Source organism: Sarcophilus harrisii, chromosome 1, assembly GCF_902635505.1.
Source record: "Sarcophilus harrisii chromosome 1, mSarHar1.11, whole genome shotgun sequence".
Classification (NCBI taxonomy): domain Eukaryota; kingdom Metazoa; phylum Chordata; class Mammalia; order Dasyuromorphia; family Dasyuridae; genus Sarcophilus; species Sarcophilus harrisii.
This window is the reverse complement of record NC_045426.1, coordinates 224,482-242,165: the sequence shown is the minus strand read 5'-3', so window position 1 is coordinate 242,165 and position 17,684 is coordinate 224,482. Positions and strand designations below refer to the sequence as shown.

General features: G+C 41.2%; 1 protein-coding gene across 1 annotated transcript; it reads left to right on the top strand.

The window, feature by feature from the left end:
- Positions 1 to 823: 823 nt before the first annotated feature.
- LOC100922713 (zinc finger protein 420) lies at positions 824 to 16,093 on the top strand. Its single transcript, XM_031951170.1, has 4 exons — positions 824 to 1,210; positions 9,694 to 9,820; positions 10,925 to 11,014; positions 13,934 to 16,093. Exons 2-4 carry the CDS (start codon positions 9,697 to 9,699, stop codon positions 15,589 to 15,591), a joined length of 1,872 nt encoding a protein of 623 aa, XP_031807030.1. The 5' UTR covers positions 824 to 1,210; positions 9,694 to 9,696; the 3' UTR covers positions 15,592 to 16,093.
- Positions 16,094 to 17,684: the final 1,591 nt, after the last annotated feature.

Genomic DNA, 17,684 nt, shown 5'->3' with positions numbered 1-17,684 from the left:
CCACTTCACTGGAATAACATGGCAGTATTTTTGAGGGATTTTCCTCAAAATCTACCCAGTTAAGTGGGGAAGAGTTTAAACATCAGAATGACAGTTTCTCACAGTTCATAACGTCATAATTGGAATGAAACCTTTTGGAATGTTTTGAATGGAATAAAAAATTACTGGCGTGGATTTCCCAAATGTATCCAAGTAAAAGTATGTAAGAAGTTTTAAACATTTTAATAACACGCTTACAGTTTAACTCCTAGTTTCATAGTATCCAGATCACAAAAGGAAACTTTGAAGAATACAATTGTATCACCATTTAAACAAATTCCTGTATTTCTCATGCAATGGTTTCCCAAACATTCCAACAGCAGCACAAATCGAAGTCGGTGTATCAGAAACAACGCTGCAGATTTAAAGCGGGAAACCCTCGCTAAACAATATCCATTCCGTTCTGTGCATTTCTGAATTATCTTACATAGAAAAATCACTTCATCCATCTCTCAGTGTTACTCGAAACTGCATTCAAAATAGAACAGTCATTCTTATCCAATTCATTTTTATTCTTGCAGTTCCATCATTTTGCTTGAATGACGGAGTTTCAGGGTACATTGCCTTAAGGACTGGTCCCTTGTAAAATCTTAAAGATCAGCCATTTAACAATTCAGTCCAGTCCAATCTGGATTAACAGTTACAAATTGCGTGGAGCATCCCAGTCTTCCCAAGAGCCGCTTGCTGCTACCTGCACAAAGAATAGGGTCCTTTACTTTGGCTCAGTCCGCTGAGGCAGTTTCAGCAGGGCGGTCTCTCTGTTCGGAAGGATGAGGGGCTGAGTCTGAGAGGGAGGGAGCTGATGGAGGCACTGGGGAGGAGGAGCTCTCAGAGATGACCGGCCTGGGGAGTGGTGGCTCAGGTGGCCCCTCCTCCAGGTGGGGAGGAGTTTGAAAGGAGGTTAGGACAGAAGAAGGGATCTTTCAGTGACGGGGGGCTGGGCTTAGGCAGGAGAGACTGAGAGTCCTAACGTCCTGGCCCTGGGTGTGATTGGAGGAAAGAGCCCATCTATCCTGGGGAAAGGACAGGGCGGAGCTCTTGGGACTAGAAAGACCCTGTCAGAGTGAGCTGCTGGGAAGCAGGAAACCGTTGCGCTGAAATCTCTCTGCCTTCCGCTGCAGCTGAGACTTCTTTGTCTTCTGAAAGCCAGACCCGTCCTTGCCGGCCCCTGGTAGGTCTGAGACAGCGCCCTCTCCCCCCTTCTCGCCCCTCCCCCAATATTTCCCGGCCATTGGGTCTCCTTTTCCTGACCTCGTGGTGAATGTCCTCCAAGTCTACCAAGGCCTACCTTTCTACCAAGCCTGCCTGCTGGATGAGCTCCCACCCCTAAACCTTTTCCAGACTCCCATTCCCTTCCCAGATTTGGGTCACACTTTTCCAGACTTCAGACTTTGTCCATAGAAGTCCAGGAATCCCAATTTCAGCTTTCTGATCAGGACCCAGGCGGCCCATCTCATGTTTAGAAATTCACATGTCCTGGTTTCTCAGCTTTTTGACTAAAATCAAGTGTGAAATTCAGCTGTCCTGCCTTTAGATCCGGCCCCCTTTAAGGATCCAGGAGTCCTGCCTTCCCACCCCCAAGACCTCACCTTAAACACAGTTACCAAAGCTTTTTCCTGTTCCCCCTTATCTGAACCTATAGCTCTGGGGCTGGTTCCCCTTCAGATCCCAGTTTGGGGGCTCCCTGTCTCCACTTTCCTTTTAGAGACTCCAATCCTAAACTCTATGTGAGGGTCGCAGCAGTCCTCCCCAGCTCCTAGGTATTCTTCCTGTTTTCCCAGGCTCAGTTGTTTCCCTGGAGCACTTCTCTCAACTAAATGGCCATGACCTACATAGGTTTGTCTTCCCTCCCAGACCCTACCCCTGCTCCCCAAACCTGCTACTTCCCTAGCCCTTTCTTCTCTCAGAGTTGATTCCCAAGTAGGATTTTGTCCCTCAGGCTCAGCTTCTGGGGTCATCATTTAGGATGATATTCCCTGGCTTCATTCCAGAGCCCACCCTATCCCCTAGTCCCCTGGCTCTCCTCCTTTCTATATCAAGCAGTCTGTTATCTGATGATGTGTGTGGTAGTTGGGGAGAGGGGACACAGAGAGGACAGAGGACCAGGTGGGAGTAGAGAGCTCTGACTCAGGAGCCACTGAGGCACTGATTGGTCTCCCATCTGGGGTCTCAAAGGCCCTTGTACTTCTGAGGTCTCTGTAGAAGGATGGGGAGAGAGAAGAGAAGTAAAAGAGGGAGGGGAGTTGTCTCCTTCTTCAGCCACCTTCCTTTCCAATCCTGACCCTTCCTGCATTCTTCTGTAGGGTAGAGTCTCTCCTCTGAGGACAGGGCCAGGGCCTTAGTAACTCCTAGGACCTCATTTCCTGAATCCCTGTAGCCTGGCCTCCCACATAGGGAAAGAGGGGGGAAGTCCTCTCCTCCTCTGGGATGCTTTTCCCTCTCCAGCTTCATCTTCTGAGGACCCAAGCCTGGCCCAAGCAGGGATTGGGTCAAAGGCAGACACCCAAAGTGGAGTGAAATTAGAACAGTTTTAATGTGAGAGCCCCAAATCAGAGTCACTCAGACTATGAACACCAAGGCACTCAGGCTGGGACTAAGAAGATGGAGATGGGAAGTTGGGCTTTTCCATGCAGAGGTAAAGGGAGGAACTTTCCTTGGGCCTCCTGGCTTTCCCTTGGTTTTCAAAGAAACTTAGAATTAAAGCCCCCATTGAGGTGTGACCTCTCTCAATAAAAGCTTTGGTTGTTGCTACTCTGTGGGTCCTTCAAGAGTGGAAGCTCCAGGGTCCTGAGATAAAAGCCTGGGACTAGAGGGAGAAACTGGACAAAATGCAGTCATTTTAGTTGCTTTCCTACCTGCACAGGGCGCCTGGAGCCAGAGGGAATGGGCCCTGGGAGCCTCGAACCTCCTCCTCATGTGAGTGCAGTCCATCCCCAGACCTGACCGCTCAGGAGGTCACAGCCATTTCTATAGACATGAGGAGTGGCTGTGAAGTTGGCAGGACCTTGTGTGGGGGTCATTTTTGTACAAAAAGAGGTATCAGGGGAACACAGTAGGACCAACACTGCCCTTCTATATTTCCAGCTGATTCCTTGCCCCCTTGGTATCTTGGGCACTGAGACCCTCCCCCCTCCTAAATTGGTGCCCTTCCCATTACAATAGACTGACCAGGTCTACCACTTCATGATCCATTCACCATTCATGGTGAATCTCCATCTCACTGGGATCAGATCTGCTCTCTCTGGGCCTGTCATTGCTCCCTACCTCCCAAAGTCTCTCCCCCTCCTCTGATTTCCTATGGCCAAGCTCTGCTTGTAGCCCTTGAAGCTCCTGGAAAACCCTTCACAGACTTGTCGCAGCAGCCTGGGAGCAGAGCCTGGAAGACTTCCCAATTCTTGTCCTGGGCAGTGTGCTCATCAGAGCAGGAACTGTCCTCCTGGGGCTGCTCATGTACTTCTGCCTCAGGTCCCACAAGCCTATTCAGGTCTCCCCAAATCCCTCTCCTTGATCATTTCTTGGTTTAGCCAAAAAGCATTGAGAAAACCTTTAGGTCCAAGCCCAGGAGTTCTGGGGTCTTTCTGCTGCTCTGGTGCTTCTAAGCCCCACCCTGATACAAGGATCACTCTCTCCTGGCTAAAAGAGGCTCCCAGGATTCTCCTTGCTTCTGTTGTTCCCGGGCTGCAAGTTACTATACAAACTGTCCTCCTGGGGTTGCTCCTGTTCTTCTGCCTCAGGTCTCACAGGCCTTCCCATATCACCCCAATCCCTCCCCTTGACCATTTCTTGGGTCCAGCCAATAAGCATTGAGAAAGGCCCTAGGTGTAAACCCTGGAGTTCCAGTATAAAGAGCTCTGAGGCCATCCTGCTGCTCTGGTGCTTCTAAGACCCACCCTGGCACAGGGACTGATCTTTACCATTTCAAAGAGGCTGCTGGGATTCTCCTTGCCTCTGTTGTTCTTGGACACTAAGACTGTGTGTCCTGATAGTATAGAAACTGGTTTTCTGGAGGTTTAATTTGGGGTCCCCTGTGCAGAGAGCCAGGAATTGGCAGAGACAGTAAGAAGAAGAGGGAGAAAAGGGAGCACTGAAAGAGCCACATTCGTGTGTCATGGCACTTGAGAAAGTTTCCCAAAAACTGTGACTCTGCCACCAGCTGCAGCAGGTCCTGGGTTTCCCTGGAAAAGTAAAATGGAGGGAACTGACTCCAGACAATGTTTAGTTTAAATGTTCAGCAAACATCAGACACTCTTATTCATTCTACAGGTAAAAAGAGATTAATGAGTATGGCCTAGAAAGGGCATTCAGTATGGATACACTTTCTTTTGTTTCAATACACAAGGCTCCTCTTGCGTCCATGTGGGAGCTCCTGTGTTCAGCAGAGCAGGGGGTGGCAATGTGCCATGTTGGGAAGTCTGTCATAGCTGAAGGACTCTGGTTTCAAAATGGCTGATCTTTAGGTTTCTAGGCAACCATACTAATTTGTCCAGAGGCCTTCAGAATCGTGCTGGGAGGGAGGCACATGGAGCTTTTGCCCACTGGGTCTGTAAGTCTACTCCTGAGCAGCTTTGTCACCTTTCAGGGTAAATAACAAAACTGACCCAACCATGTGGCAGGGGAAAGACAGAACTCGAGGAGATGGTGGCTCTTCCACCAGGGCTGATAGGCTCAAAGGGGAGGGTGATACTTTTTTTTTTTTTTTTGGGGGGGGTAGGTTTATTTTTATCTTTATTTTTTAAATAACTTTTTATTGACAGAACCCATGCCAGGGTAATTTTTTACAACATTACAACATTTGCACTCACTTCTGTTCCGATTTTTCCCCTCCCTCCCTCCACCCTCTCCCCAAGATGGCAAGCAGTCCTATACATGTTAAATAGATTACAGTAGATCTTGGATACAATATATGTGTGGAGAACCGAAAAATTTTCTTGTTGCTCAGGGAGAATTGGATTTAGAAGGTATAAATAACCTAGGAAGAAGAACAAAAATGCAAGCAATTTACATTCATTTCCTAGTGTTCTTTCTTTGGGTGAAGCTGCTTCTGTTCATCCTTGATCAATTGAAACTAAGTTAGATCTTGTCTTTGTTGAAGAAATCCACTTCCATCAGAATACATCCTCATACAGTATCGCTGTTGAGGTATATAATGATTTCCTGGTTCTGCTCATTTCACTTAGCATCAGTTCATGTAATTCTCTCCAAGCCTCTCTGTATTCATCCTGCTGGTCATTTCTTACAGAACAATAATATTCCATAACATTCATATACCACAATTTACTCAACCATTCTCCAATTGATGGGCATCCATTCATTTTCCAGCTTCTGGCCACTACAAACAGGGCTGCCACAAACATTTTGGCACATACAGGTCCCTTTCCCTTTTTTAGTATCTCTTTGGGGTATAAGCCCAGTAGAGACACTGCTGGATCAAAGGGTATGCACAGTTTGATAACTTTTTGGGCTCTCCAGAATGGCTGGATGTATTCACAATTCCACCAACAATGTATCAGTGTCCCTGTTTTCGGAGGGTGCTACTTTTGAAACCCACCTCCTGAGTAGTCAGCCTAATTTCAAGACTGCCTGAAAGAAGAAAACTGGCAATTATTTTGAGGGACCTATTGAGCGCTAGACACAAGTTAAGCACCTTATCAATATCTCCTGTGATCCTCACAAAAACCTTGGAAGGGAGGAGTTTTTAATCCATATTTTAGTGTTACTCCAGTAGTCAGAAAATTGGGTGGGAGCAGGCTGATATTGATTTACTTCATTACATTCAAATTTTGGCCTTTTTTTTGTCCTGAGGTAATTGAGGTTAAGTGACTTGCCCAAGGTCACACAGCTAGGCAATGTTAAGTGTCTGAGACCAGATTTGAACTCAAGTTACTCCTGCTTCAGGCTGGTGCTCTATGGCTTTTTTTAAAACAAAAATTAACCTTCTCTCTCTTTCCTTTATACTATGCTCTCCCATTGAGAAAGCAAGAAAAACTAACCCCCTTTCACAGAAATGTGTGTAGTTAAGCTCAGTAAAATTTCTCAATGTTCATGTTGAAAGAAGGGGTAGACAACATGTCATCTTGAGTTTTCAGGAATTAATTGCTCAGTATTCTCATGTATGTATACACAAACACATATTCGTATCAACCAAGTTCCATCTTCTCATTTTTTTCACCTGTTCCATATTCTTTGGAAACACAAATAAAAACAAACCCATTACATACTTCGTTCAATCAGTGTGAAAAATTAAAAAAAAAAAAATAATCCACTTGCCTTTGTACTAAAACATATTTCTCATTGTGCACCAGAGTCTCACATCTTTAAGTGTTAGAGACCAGCATGTTTCAACATCGTTCTTCAGGATTTGTATTCCATTACATATATGGCTCTTATTCATGCATTTCCCATTCATGGGAAATCCCTGATTGCCTTTACCACCTCAAAAAGAAAAAAAAAATATATAATTTTGTACAGCCTTTGGATTTGTTTTAGTTAGGACTAATCCTTCCCTTCATCTGTCCTCCCTCTAACTTGTCCTCCCCTTTTTCTCCTTCTCCCCTTTTCACTTGTGAGTAAATTGTATTTTTGTGTTCAGCTCCATGTTGTGTTTATCCTTGCTTCCTTGGTCTAGATGAGTGAGGTTCAGGCATCAGATGACCCCATTCACTCCTTGTTTGTAGAGAGTTTGTTGTGTGGACAAGGTTTTATGAGCTCCTTGATTTTTCTTTAACAAAAGTTTCTTCTCAAATATTCTTATTCCACTGATAAACATGTCTAACTCTAGCTCTTACTTTTCCAAGAATTCTGGTCCCACCAGGTCTATAGTCCTAATTAAATTTTTAACCAAAGACTTATGTACTTTCACCAAAACATTCTCTTTATTGTATTGATTATGTGGTTTTGGATATTTTGGTTTAGAATGAGATTATGTTCATTGTTTTCCCAATGTACAACTATACTTCCAACCCTAGTAGCATTAGCACTTGATCATTAAAAATGGTTTCTTGCATAATTTTCTATCTGTTTTGATAGGATAATGCTTAAAATTGAAGAGGAGAGACAAAGTTTATTTGTTGATTTGTAATTTATTCTCTATCTTTGGACTTTCCTTGCTTTCAATATTGGGTCTGTTAGATTCTTCAAAGGATTCTCTTAAAAGGCTACTTTCTTATTTGGGGGAATTAGTGGTAAAATGAGCAGACTAATTGTTCTTTATAGATTGGATAGAATTTTCCTGTCTTCTGACAATTTGAATATTTCATGCTATTGGGAGAATTTCTCTTCCCTTGTCTTTTCCAGTTTCTTTAGTATGAAATGGTATATGTTCTAAATATCCCTTTTATTTCTTCTAATTTATTGTGATATTACTTTTGCCATTTGCTATTTTATTTACTGAATTTTTTTGCTTTCCCTTTGAGCAGCTTAGCTAAGTGCTTCCTCCATTTTATTAGTCATTCCAAAGAAGCCAATTTTAGTTCTGTCATTTTAATTTTTTCACTTGCAATATATCTTTTTCCCTGCTAATTTCAATCTGTTCTTTTTCATTTACTTTTGCTTGTTTATTTTTCTAATATGTTTATAATGCATATTCAATTAATCATCTCTTTTTCTGTATTCTTAATGTGTGATGGTAAGTCGTTGTTTCTTCTCTAAAGACTGCTTTGCCTGAATTCCAGAAATTCTGGTTTATTATTTAAGTGATCATTCTTATTCTCCTTTGCTAAGTTATGTTTTGCAAAATCTGTTCTCTGACTCAGCCATTATTTAACATGATACTGTTAAATTTCCATTTAGGTTTGTCTCTTTTGTTGGTGATCCCTAAAAAGAGTTTCCATTCTTGTTTCACTAAGGAATGAAAGGAAACAATGATTCTTTCTGCCTTTTACATTTGTCTGCAAGATCTCTGTATCCTTGTGGTGAATTTTTGTAGAAGTTCCATGTGTTGCAAAGAAATATGCATAATCCTCTCTTATCCCATTAAGAAGATGCCACAAGTTTTTTTTACCTCTACTTTCTCAAGATATTTGGATATCTTTTCTGCTTTCATCCCATTCCACATTTCTTCATCCCCTTTATTCCTTTTAGTTCTCTTGTAGATTCCCCTTCCTCTCTTGCCCTTTGACTATTTTTGTATATTACATTTTTAATTTCATCCATTTTTCTTCCCCTTTTAAACAAAGATTTCCCTCCTGCACCTCATTGTCCATTTTCTTTTTCTATTTTGCTTGGATTCTTGTTTTCTCTTCCATAGCTCCTCTACTCACCCTCTCTATGTTTCATCCCTGGATACTACATCCAATCAAAGCCTCTAAGGTTTCCATTCTGAGCTCTGTGCTTTGGGTGCTTTCTGCCACTGGCTGAGAGCCAAACCCTACAGATACCTTTCTTTCAGAATAATGTGTATCAGGGCAGGTGTCAGAATGAACACTGCTTCTCAGCAACACTGCAGGAACCATCTCCTCTAGATATTCATCTTGTCTTGTTGTCCTTTTGTTTTTCTTCGATATTTTCTAGAAATCTCTTTTTTCTTTCCTTCTCTCCTTCTGTCCTTTTTTCTTTCCTTCCTTCCTTTTTTTGTCTTTCTTTCTTTCTTTCTTCCTTTTTCTCTTTCTGCCTCTCTCTCATTCTCTCTCCCTCTCTCCTTCTCTCCCTCCTTCCCTCCTCCCTCCCTTCCTCTCTCCCTCCCTCCCTTCCTTCCTTCCTTCCTTCCTTCCTTCCTTCCTTCCTTCTGTCTGTCCATCCATCCATCCGTCCTGGCAATTTGGATTAAGTGACTTAGTATCACACAGCTAGGAACTGTTAAGTATCTGAAATCACATTTGAAAGATTTAAACTCAGATCCTTCTGACTTCAGGGCTTTTTCCTAAAAATCTCAACTCTATGTCTATGCTATCCTACTTCTTCAAGTGCTAGTTCCCTCCCAGGAGTGACAACTCCTAAATCCCCATGGCTCAGAGTGTGGGTTTTTCTTTTACAAGACTATTCATCATTGGAATCCAAAGTCAGGCCTCCTTCCTTCCTCTACCTTTTCTAACTTTGCACCCTCCTCCCTGAGTATCCATGTGGTCTTCTCCTTGGAAATCTCAAAAGTGTACAAAAGCAATAAATTCCTCAGTTGTTCAAAAGAAAAATAAGAGAATAAAGGAAATAAACTGTGAGATATGGCTTATACATAGACCTTAACAAGGTTAGGGAAACCAGTTCCTGGTTCAACATAAACAAGTGAAGAATTCACAATGACCATTCCCTTTGACAAAAGATTTAGGAGAAGTTTTTACTAAAATGCAGAGATGAAGTAGTCATGGGTAGTGGGAAATATGAAATGGAGTTGGGAGAGCAATATGGTTACTAAGGAAAAGAGTTCCATTTATGGAACATGCTATGAGGCCTGAGTAGGCCATTCCATTATGAAACTTCTCATCAGAAGCCATTCCATCATTTCTCAGCTTTCTTCTAACTGGTTGGATCAAATGCTTTTCTCAACACTCAGACTCTTTGTAACCAAAGATTTAAGAGTTGACTCTGACACTCATAAAGGAGATGACCTTTGGGGAAATCCCTTCTCTGTGTTTCAGTTTCCACCTGTATATTGAAGAGGGCTGGACTTTTTAATTCTGAAGTGTTTTTCAGCTCTACATCTTATGATTTTTGATGGTTTAGGAGATGGTGACTTTCAAGGATGTGGCTGTGGACTTCACCCAGGAGGAGTGGGGCCTCTTGGATCATTCTCAGAAGGAGCTGTACAAGGAAGTCATGGTAGAGAATGCCAGGAACCTGCTCTCTCTGGGTAAGGGCACATCCCCTGATAATTCCAAGTCTACAATCAAAGGGATTATCTTCAATCCCCAGTTGGCAGGGTTTTTCTTGGGTTTGTTTGGCCGGGGGTGGGGGGTGGGGGGTGTTATCAATTAGGAAAGTGAAAGTGTTGGTCTTTTTATTGTTGGGTAGGATCCCGAGGGTGTCTTTTGCTGTTCCTAAAGTTTTCTCTTTCTAGATCTAAACAGCTTCATGTCAAAGATCAAATCAGAATGGAAGCATCTCAACCATGGAAGTAATCTCAGGGATGATTTAATTTAACCTGTATGTGGATGCACAATTTGCCTTCCAAAGCTCTGAAAATTGCTCAGGCAGCTTTTCCTTACAACCAGTTCCTCTATGGGATCGCTCTAGTATTTGGAATATTCATCTTTTAAACAGTCATCAATCTGTAGCCCAAAGCACTTTGTTGTCTCTGGTACAGGATATTTCTTAATCTTCTCTGCAATTCCATCACAACTGGTGGGAAAAAAATGGAAGGGAATAAGCATTTCTTTCTTTCTTTCTTTCTTTCTTTCTTTCTTTTTTTCTTTCTTTCTTTCTTTCTTTCTTTTTTCCTTCCTTCCTTCCTTCCTTCCTTCCTTCCTTCCTTCCTTCCTTCCTTCCTTCCTTCCTTCCTTCCTTTCTTTCTTTCTTCTTTCTTTCTTTCTTTCTTTCTTTCTTTCTTTCTTTCTTTCTTTCTTTCTTTCTTTCTTTCTTTCTTTCTTTCTTTTTCTCTTTCTGTACTATTTTCCAGGTTCTGTGACTTGTCATTTCTTTAAAATATAGCAACAAAAATATTGTTTAAGGAAAACTTCCAGCAAATAACTTACTTTGACTACTCTAAATATCTAAATTAACAATAAAGAACACATGAGGAAAGATTCTATTTGTATCCAGAGAAAGGGGGGAGGAAGATTTGGCTCTTTTTCAGAACAAGTAGGACAACAGGATAATGTGACACATCTCATTTAGGGTTCTTGCTTTATAAGCACTACTAGGTAAGTGCAGTGAACATGATGGGGTGAATGTCAAAATAGAGAAGAAAATTACAAACTTCTCTCCATCTTCATCCTTAACTGATTTCCATACCCAGGACTTCCAGTGAAATGTGTGATCTTTTATTTTAACCAAAGTGAAGCACCATGGATGCTGGACCAAGAAGGCCTGAGGAACTACCTTCCAGGTGAGTGAGGTGGAAGCAGGTGTATGTGAGTTGTGGTTACAAGAGACTTCTAGAAGTTACTAAGAAATAACTGATAGGTTTGAGGGGGAAAGACCAGTCTTGGAATTCTTTTTCAGATATTTTTTGACAATACCTTCCTGGGTCACTGAATCTCAGTTTCCCAGCTATAAAATAAGTGGGTTGTGCTCTGTGGATCTCTAGATTCCTTCCAGTGATTATTTATGTGACCCTATAAAAAGTTTGGAATTGGATCAAAGGAATTCTGCTGAAAGTACCAAAAGGGATTAGGTTTTCCAAGATGACCCATTTCCTAGAATTTCTTCAAGTCAGCAAAGATTTAAGTGCCTGCTGCATGCCAGTCCCTGAGTTAAGGACTAGGAACAACAAGAGATACAAGGGATATCCCCTGCTCTCCTGGAGGCCACAGACTGTTGGGGCAGACACTATACAAACAACTATGTAGAAACCCACCATGAGCCAGATAAAGTGGATTAATTTAGTGCCTCACTACATCATTTCTTAGTGAGGATAATAATGGTTAGTTAAAGAGAGACCAATTGGAGAGGGAATAATCAAAATGGAATCAAATAACTAGCATTTCTATAGCATTTACTGTGTTTTATGTACTGTGCTCTCTTATTTTATCCCATTGAGAATCCTAGGATTAGGTGCAATTTTTTATGCTCATTTTATAGAATAAGACACTGAGACAAACGGGGGTCTTGTAAATTGACTAGCTCACTTATGAGATGGGATTAAAACTCAGGTCTTCATGATTAAAAGCTATGTTCACTGTAAAGCTAACTGCATTCTGATTTATTTATTTGTTTATTTCTATTGTAGTTGGGGTTAAGTGACTTACCCAGGGTCACACAGCTAGGAAGTATTAAGTGTCAGAGACCACATTTGAACTCAAGTCCTCTTGACTGCATTCTGATTTTGAACCAAATTTGAGGAAAATGCTCACACATGTATGAGGTCAAAAATAGGAGGAGAGTTGGACAAACTCCCATTCTTTAAACTCTAGCAAGTCAAAAGAAATTCTTGATTACATTTAAAAAGATTTATATTTCTAATGGCTCATGACAAACATGTCATTATTTGACAAATGTACTTTCGGTTCAATTGCAAATTTTGCTTTATGATTTTTTAAAATATTTATTTAGTCACAACTAGGTGAGATGGGTGCAAGGCCTCCTTTCCCAAATTACCTAATCAGAGACATCTTCAGGTACAAAGAGAAAGCATTTATTTAGTCCCTGCAGGGAAAGGCCCAGCATTCCCAGGAGTCATCTATATCCTGCCATGTGCTAGACCTGAGCAGCAGGAAGTAGAACAGCCTATTTATTAGGAAAAGATCCAAGATTTGCATTGGATAGTATCTGCTTCCTGTGGGTCACATCACTTCCTATAACTTCACTAACTTAATGTGACTTTCTGCATCCCAGGGTTCAAGGCCTGAGAACAGGGATCATGTGACATAGTCTCAAACAGAAAAAACTTCATCCTTTCTGTCCCATTCACAACCTTTGAAGGTCTTTCATGATGTTTTCATAATCTCTATTGTCCTGCCTCCTGGCCCTGGGTTTCAAGTAGCCTGCCAGCTCTGCTGCAAGAATGAAAACTCTGATAACATCTTGCTCAGGTGATTAGAGATTTGATAAGATGGAAGGTAACCCAGAAGTCAGAGAATTATTGTGGCCCAATGAGACACAATCCCAGAAGGTCTTTGCCCTCCCATGGCCATTTATCTATGAAAGTCTTGCTTTCCTGGAATGTTGGAAAAAATTTTATGTCAAGTTGAGAAACCAGAGGAAGACCTGGTCAGAGTTTGATGAAATCACTGTACAATCCCCCCAAAACAGTGTATTGCTGATCATGATAGATTGAAATCGCTGCAGAAAGAGAGCTCTGGAGGTGGAAATGTACAAATGCATGTTGTCTCATAGGACAACTGTCTGTAACCAAATATGACAATGATTTACAACTTAAAGGGTCATTAACCAATTTGTGGGTCAAATCCCTTGCATCACTGTCTCAGTCCTTCAAGGCAATTGTGAACTTCTAAAAGGGAGTCAGTTGCAGTAGTGGAGCATGCCCTATCCTTCCATACTACAGGATGATGTACTTCATTTTCTGTATGAGACAAATGTTCAAATGTTGATAATTATATCCATTTCTTATAATTGTGCTTGTTCTGAGGATATGCAGGGGACATTTAATGACATTTTTTCTAAAACAAATGAGCAATTGTTGTCTCAAAAAAAAAAAAGTAAAGGGTCAGAACAAAATCACTTCTCCCTCAGGTAAACAAAAGCACAGTGTTAACATTCTGAATGTGACCTCAAATCATGTAACAAAAAAAAAAAAAAAAAAAAGGAAAATGCTCACAAGGGAAATTGGTTGTGGTTACAATTTCTGAGTATTTAGTATATATGCAGCCAATGACCTGTCTATGAAGAAAGGATTGAAAGTGCTGATGATGAATTGGAAAGGGAAAAATGGAGAGTGGAGTTAATTTGTCAGATATTGTAGGCAGAGCATGCCCATTCAAAGGTATGGATTCTAGTCTGAGCTGCTGGGATTTGGTCAAGTCACTCAGCCATTCTGAGCTGATCATATGAGTTGTACTTAAAGTAAGAATGAAGGCACATCCTGTGTTGTCACAGGTTTATTGTGGGAATCCAATGTTATTATGCTGGAAACTCATTAGAAATTCAGTCATCCTTGGAATGAAATTAATGGGATTTTAAGATGTTTGGTTCTGCCCATTTTAGATTTTTCTCTTTGCCTGGGAAAATAGAAATAACTGAGTTTCTGTTCTGCTGATGCAGGGAAGGGGATATAAATATATATGTATGTATATGTTCCTAAACCATGTCTGTATTTGTTTTATTCTTTGTTGTTGTTATTTTTCAGAAGATGCAATGAGATTTGAAATGAAGGAAACTACTGCACACCCAAGCCTTTCTGTAGTGCAAAGTCACAGGCAAAGATTCATGAGTGATGGTCCCTGTGACTTGCCCTGGAGAGAAATCTGTGTGACGCATGATGTCATCAACTCTGGAGAGAAGCAAAGTGGAATAGCTTTTAGAAAAAGGAGAGCTCTTAGTAGACATCAGGGATTCCACACTGGAGAGAAACTCTATGAATGTAAGCAGTGTGGAAAGGCTTTTACAAAAAAGGGCAATGTTATTGTACATCAGAGAATCCACACTGGAGAGAAACCTTATGAATGTTACCAGTGTGGAAAGGCCTTTAAATATAAGACAGATCTTACTACACACCAGAAAATTCACACTGGAGAGAAACCTTATGAATGTAACCAATGTGGAAAAGCCTTTATATATAAGCAAAGTTTTACTGCACATCAGAAAACCCACACTAGAGAGAGAGCTTATAAATGTAACCATTGTGCAAAGGTCTTTAGATTTAAGACTTGTTTTAGTGCACATCAGAGAATCCATACTGGAGAGAAACCTTATGAATGTAACCAATGTGGAAAGGGTTTTATAAAAAGGAGAGCTCTTATTGTACATCAGAGAATCCACACTGGAGAGAAACCTTATGAATGCAACCAATGTGGAAAGGCCTTTAGGCAAATAGGAACTCTTACTGCACATCAGGCAATCCACACTGGAGAGAAACCTTATGAATGTAACCAATGTGGAAAGGCCTTTATATATAAGCAAAGTCTTACTGCACATCAGAGAATCCACATTGGAGAGAAAACTTATGAATGTAACCAATGTGGAAAGGCCTTTAGTCAAGTAGGAGCTCTTAATGCACATCAGAGAATCCACACTGGAGAGAAACCTTATGAATGTAACCAATGTGGAAAGGCCTTTAGGCAAATAGGAACTCTTACTGCACATCAGAGAATCCACACTGCAGAGAAAACTTATGAATGTAACCAATGTGGAAAGACCTTTAGGCAAATAGGAACTCTTACTGCACATCAGGCAATCCACACTGGTGAGAAACCCTATGAATGTAACCAATGTGGGAAGGCCTTTCTATATAAGCAAAGTCTTACTGCACATCAGAGAATCCACATTGGAGAGAAAACTTATGAATGTAACCAATGTGGGAAGGCCTTTATATATAAGCAAAGTCTTACTGCACATCAGAGAATCCACACTGGAGAGAAACCTTATGAATGTAATCAATGTGGAAAGGCCTTCAGGCAAATGGGAATCCTTATTGCCCATCAGAGAATCCACACTGGAGAGAAACCTTATGAATGTAAGCAGTGTGGAAAGACCTATAGATGTCAGACAAATCTTACTGCACATCAGGCAGTCCACACTGGAGAGAAACCTTATGAATGTAACCAATGTGGAAAGACTTTTAGTCTTAAAGGAAATCTTACTATACATCAGAGAATCCACACTGGAGAGAAACTTTATGAATGTAATCAATGTGGAAAGGCCTTAAGACAAAAGAGAAGTCTTACTAGACATCAGAGAATCCACAATGGAGAGAAACTTTATGAATGTAACCAATGTGCAAAGGTCTTTAGATATAAGACTTATCTTAGTGCACATCAGAAAATCCACACTGGAGAGAAACCTTAGGAGTGTAAGCAGTGTGGAGAGACTAAAGCAATATAAGGGTCTTCTCCTGCTCTCCTGGAAGCCCCAGACTGGCAGTACAGACACTACACCAAAAACTATGTAGAAAACAACTAAACTCCCGATAAAGAGGATAAATTTAGTGCCTCAATAAATCATATGTAAGTAAGAGGATAACAGTGGTTAATGAAGGAGAGAACAACTGGGGAGGAAATGGTCAAAATGGAATCAGTTAACTACCATTTCTATAGTACCCACTGTGTGTCATGCATTATGCTCTCTCATTTTATCATCATGAGAACCCTAGGATTAAGTGTGATTGTTATGCTCATTTTACAATCTAAGAAACTGAGGCAAATAGGGGTCCTAGTAATTGACCAGTCAGTTTATGATGTGGGATTAAAGCTCAGGGTTCTCATGATTAAAAGCTATATCCACTGTACCACTAACTGCATTCTGATTTATTTTTTGGTGGGGCAATTGGAGTTAAATGGCTTGATCAGGGTCACAAAAATAGGAAGTGTTAAGTGTCTGAGGCCGGATTTGAACTCCTGTCCTCCTGACTACATTCTGATTCTGAAATAAATATGAGGAAAATGCTCACACATGTATGAGGTTGAAAATCCGAGGGTCCCATTTATTAGTCCCTGCAGGGAGAGGCCCAGCACACCCAGGAAACATCCCAACTCCTGCCATGTGCTCTACCTAACCAGCAGGAAGTAGAACACCCTGTTAAAAAGGAAAAGACCCATGCTTTTTCCTTGGATAGCATCTGCTTCCTGAGGGTCATGTCAATTCCTGTAAGTTCACTAACTTGATGTGACTTCCTGCATCCCAGGGTTCAAGGCCTGGGAATAGGGATCATGTGACTTTGACTCAAACTGAGAAAACTTCATCTAATCAGTCCCTTTCACAACCTTTGAAAGAATAGAAGTCTTCAGATTTAATTTTGTTTTTTCTACCACTGGTAAAGTCGCTATACTCTCACTGAAACCCTACTGAATGACCAACCCATGTAGCCAACCAATTCCTTTGAGAAACTGCCAGACAGAAGAAATGTAACATAAACAGGATAAGTTTCCATTAGAACACAACCTTACAGATTTCAATGAGTGGCACATGAAGGTCTGTTTTTCTACAAAGGTTGTGGTCTTATGTTATGGGCCAGAACTTGAAACAAGGTGCTAAATCAGTGGAATTGATAGAGACAATGATTGTTTAGCAAGGTGCTTAACAGTTCTCTAGTTCAGTACATGTACTTAGTACTTACTATAGTTCCACAACAATCACATCTTTAAGAGAGCATATAAAAGCTAGGAACCTCAACCAGGATTCAGTCGGTGAGATTCAGAAGCCAGAGCTCAATCTCTCGGAACCAAGTCTACAGAAGGCCTCTAAGAAACTGAAAGGAAGGCTGCTCCCAGAAGCCTCCCAAGAAACCTGCTCCCAGAGAACATTACATTTTAGAGAAGAATATTACAGGGCCGCATGATGATTTCATGATCTCTACTGTCCCTGACTCCTGGCCCTGGGTTTCAGGGCCTGCCAGCACTGCTGCAAGAATGAAAGCCCAGGAAACATCTTGCTCAGGTGATTAGAGATTTGATGAGATGGGGTTGCTAGGTAACCCAGGAGTCAGAGAATTATTCTGACCCAGTGAGAGACAGTCCCCGAGGGTCTTTGCATGCCTGTGGCCATGTGTCCATGAAAATCCAACCTTCCTGGAAAGTTGGAAACGCTTTCATGTCGAGAAACCAGAGGAATATATTGCACTTAGAACTTTCAGAGTTTGATACAATCACTGCACAATCCCCCTAAACAGTGTATTCCTGATCATGATAGATTGTAATCGCTGCAATAACAGAGCTCTTGAGGAGAAAATGTGCACATACACGTTGTCTAAGAGGACATTTATCTTTATAATCAAATCCGACAATGACTTACCACTTAAGGGGCCACTAACCAATTTGTGGGTCAAATTTCTTGGATCACTGTCTCAATCCTTCAAGGGGATTGTGAACTTCTAAAAGGGAGAGTTTCAATACAAAACAATACTTTGTTTCGATTTGATACAATAGCAAGTTATTTGGGCGGCC

Excerpts from the sequence above, each read along its gene's own strand:
- LOC100922713 (XM_031951170.1), top strand. The coding sequence starts at position 9,697 with ATGGTGACTTTCAAGGATGTGGCTGTGGACTTCACCCAGGAGGAGTGG. Across the intron at positions 9,821-10,924 it reads CAGGAACCTGCTCTCTCTGG|GACTTCCAGTGAAATGTGTG; the intron begins GTAAGGGCACAT and ends TTCCATACCCAG. Across the intron at positions 11,015-13,933 it reads CCTGAGGAACTACCTTCCAG|AAGATGCAATGAGATTTGAA; the intron begins GTGAGTGAGGTG and ends GTTATTTTTCAG.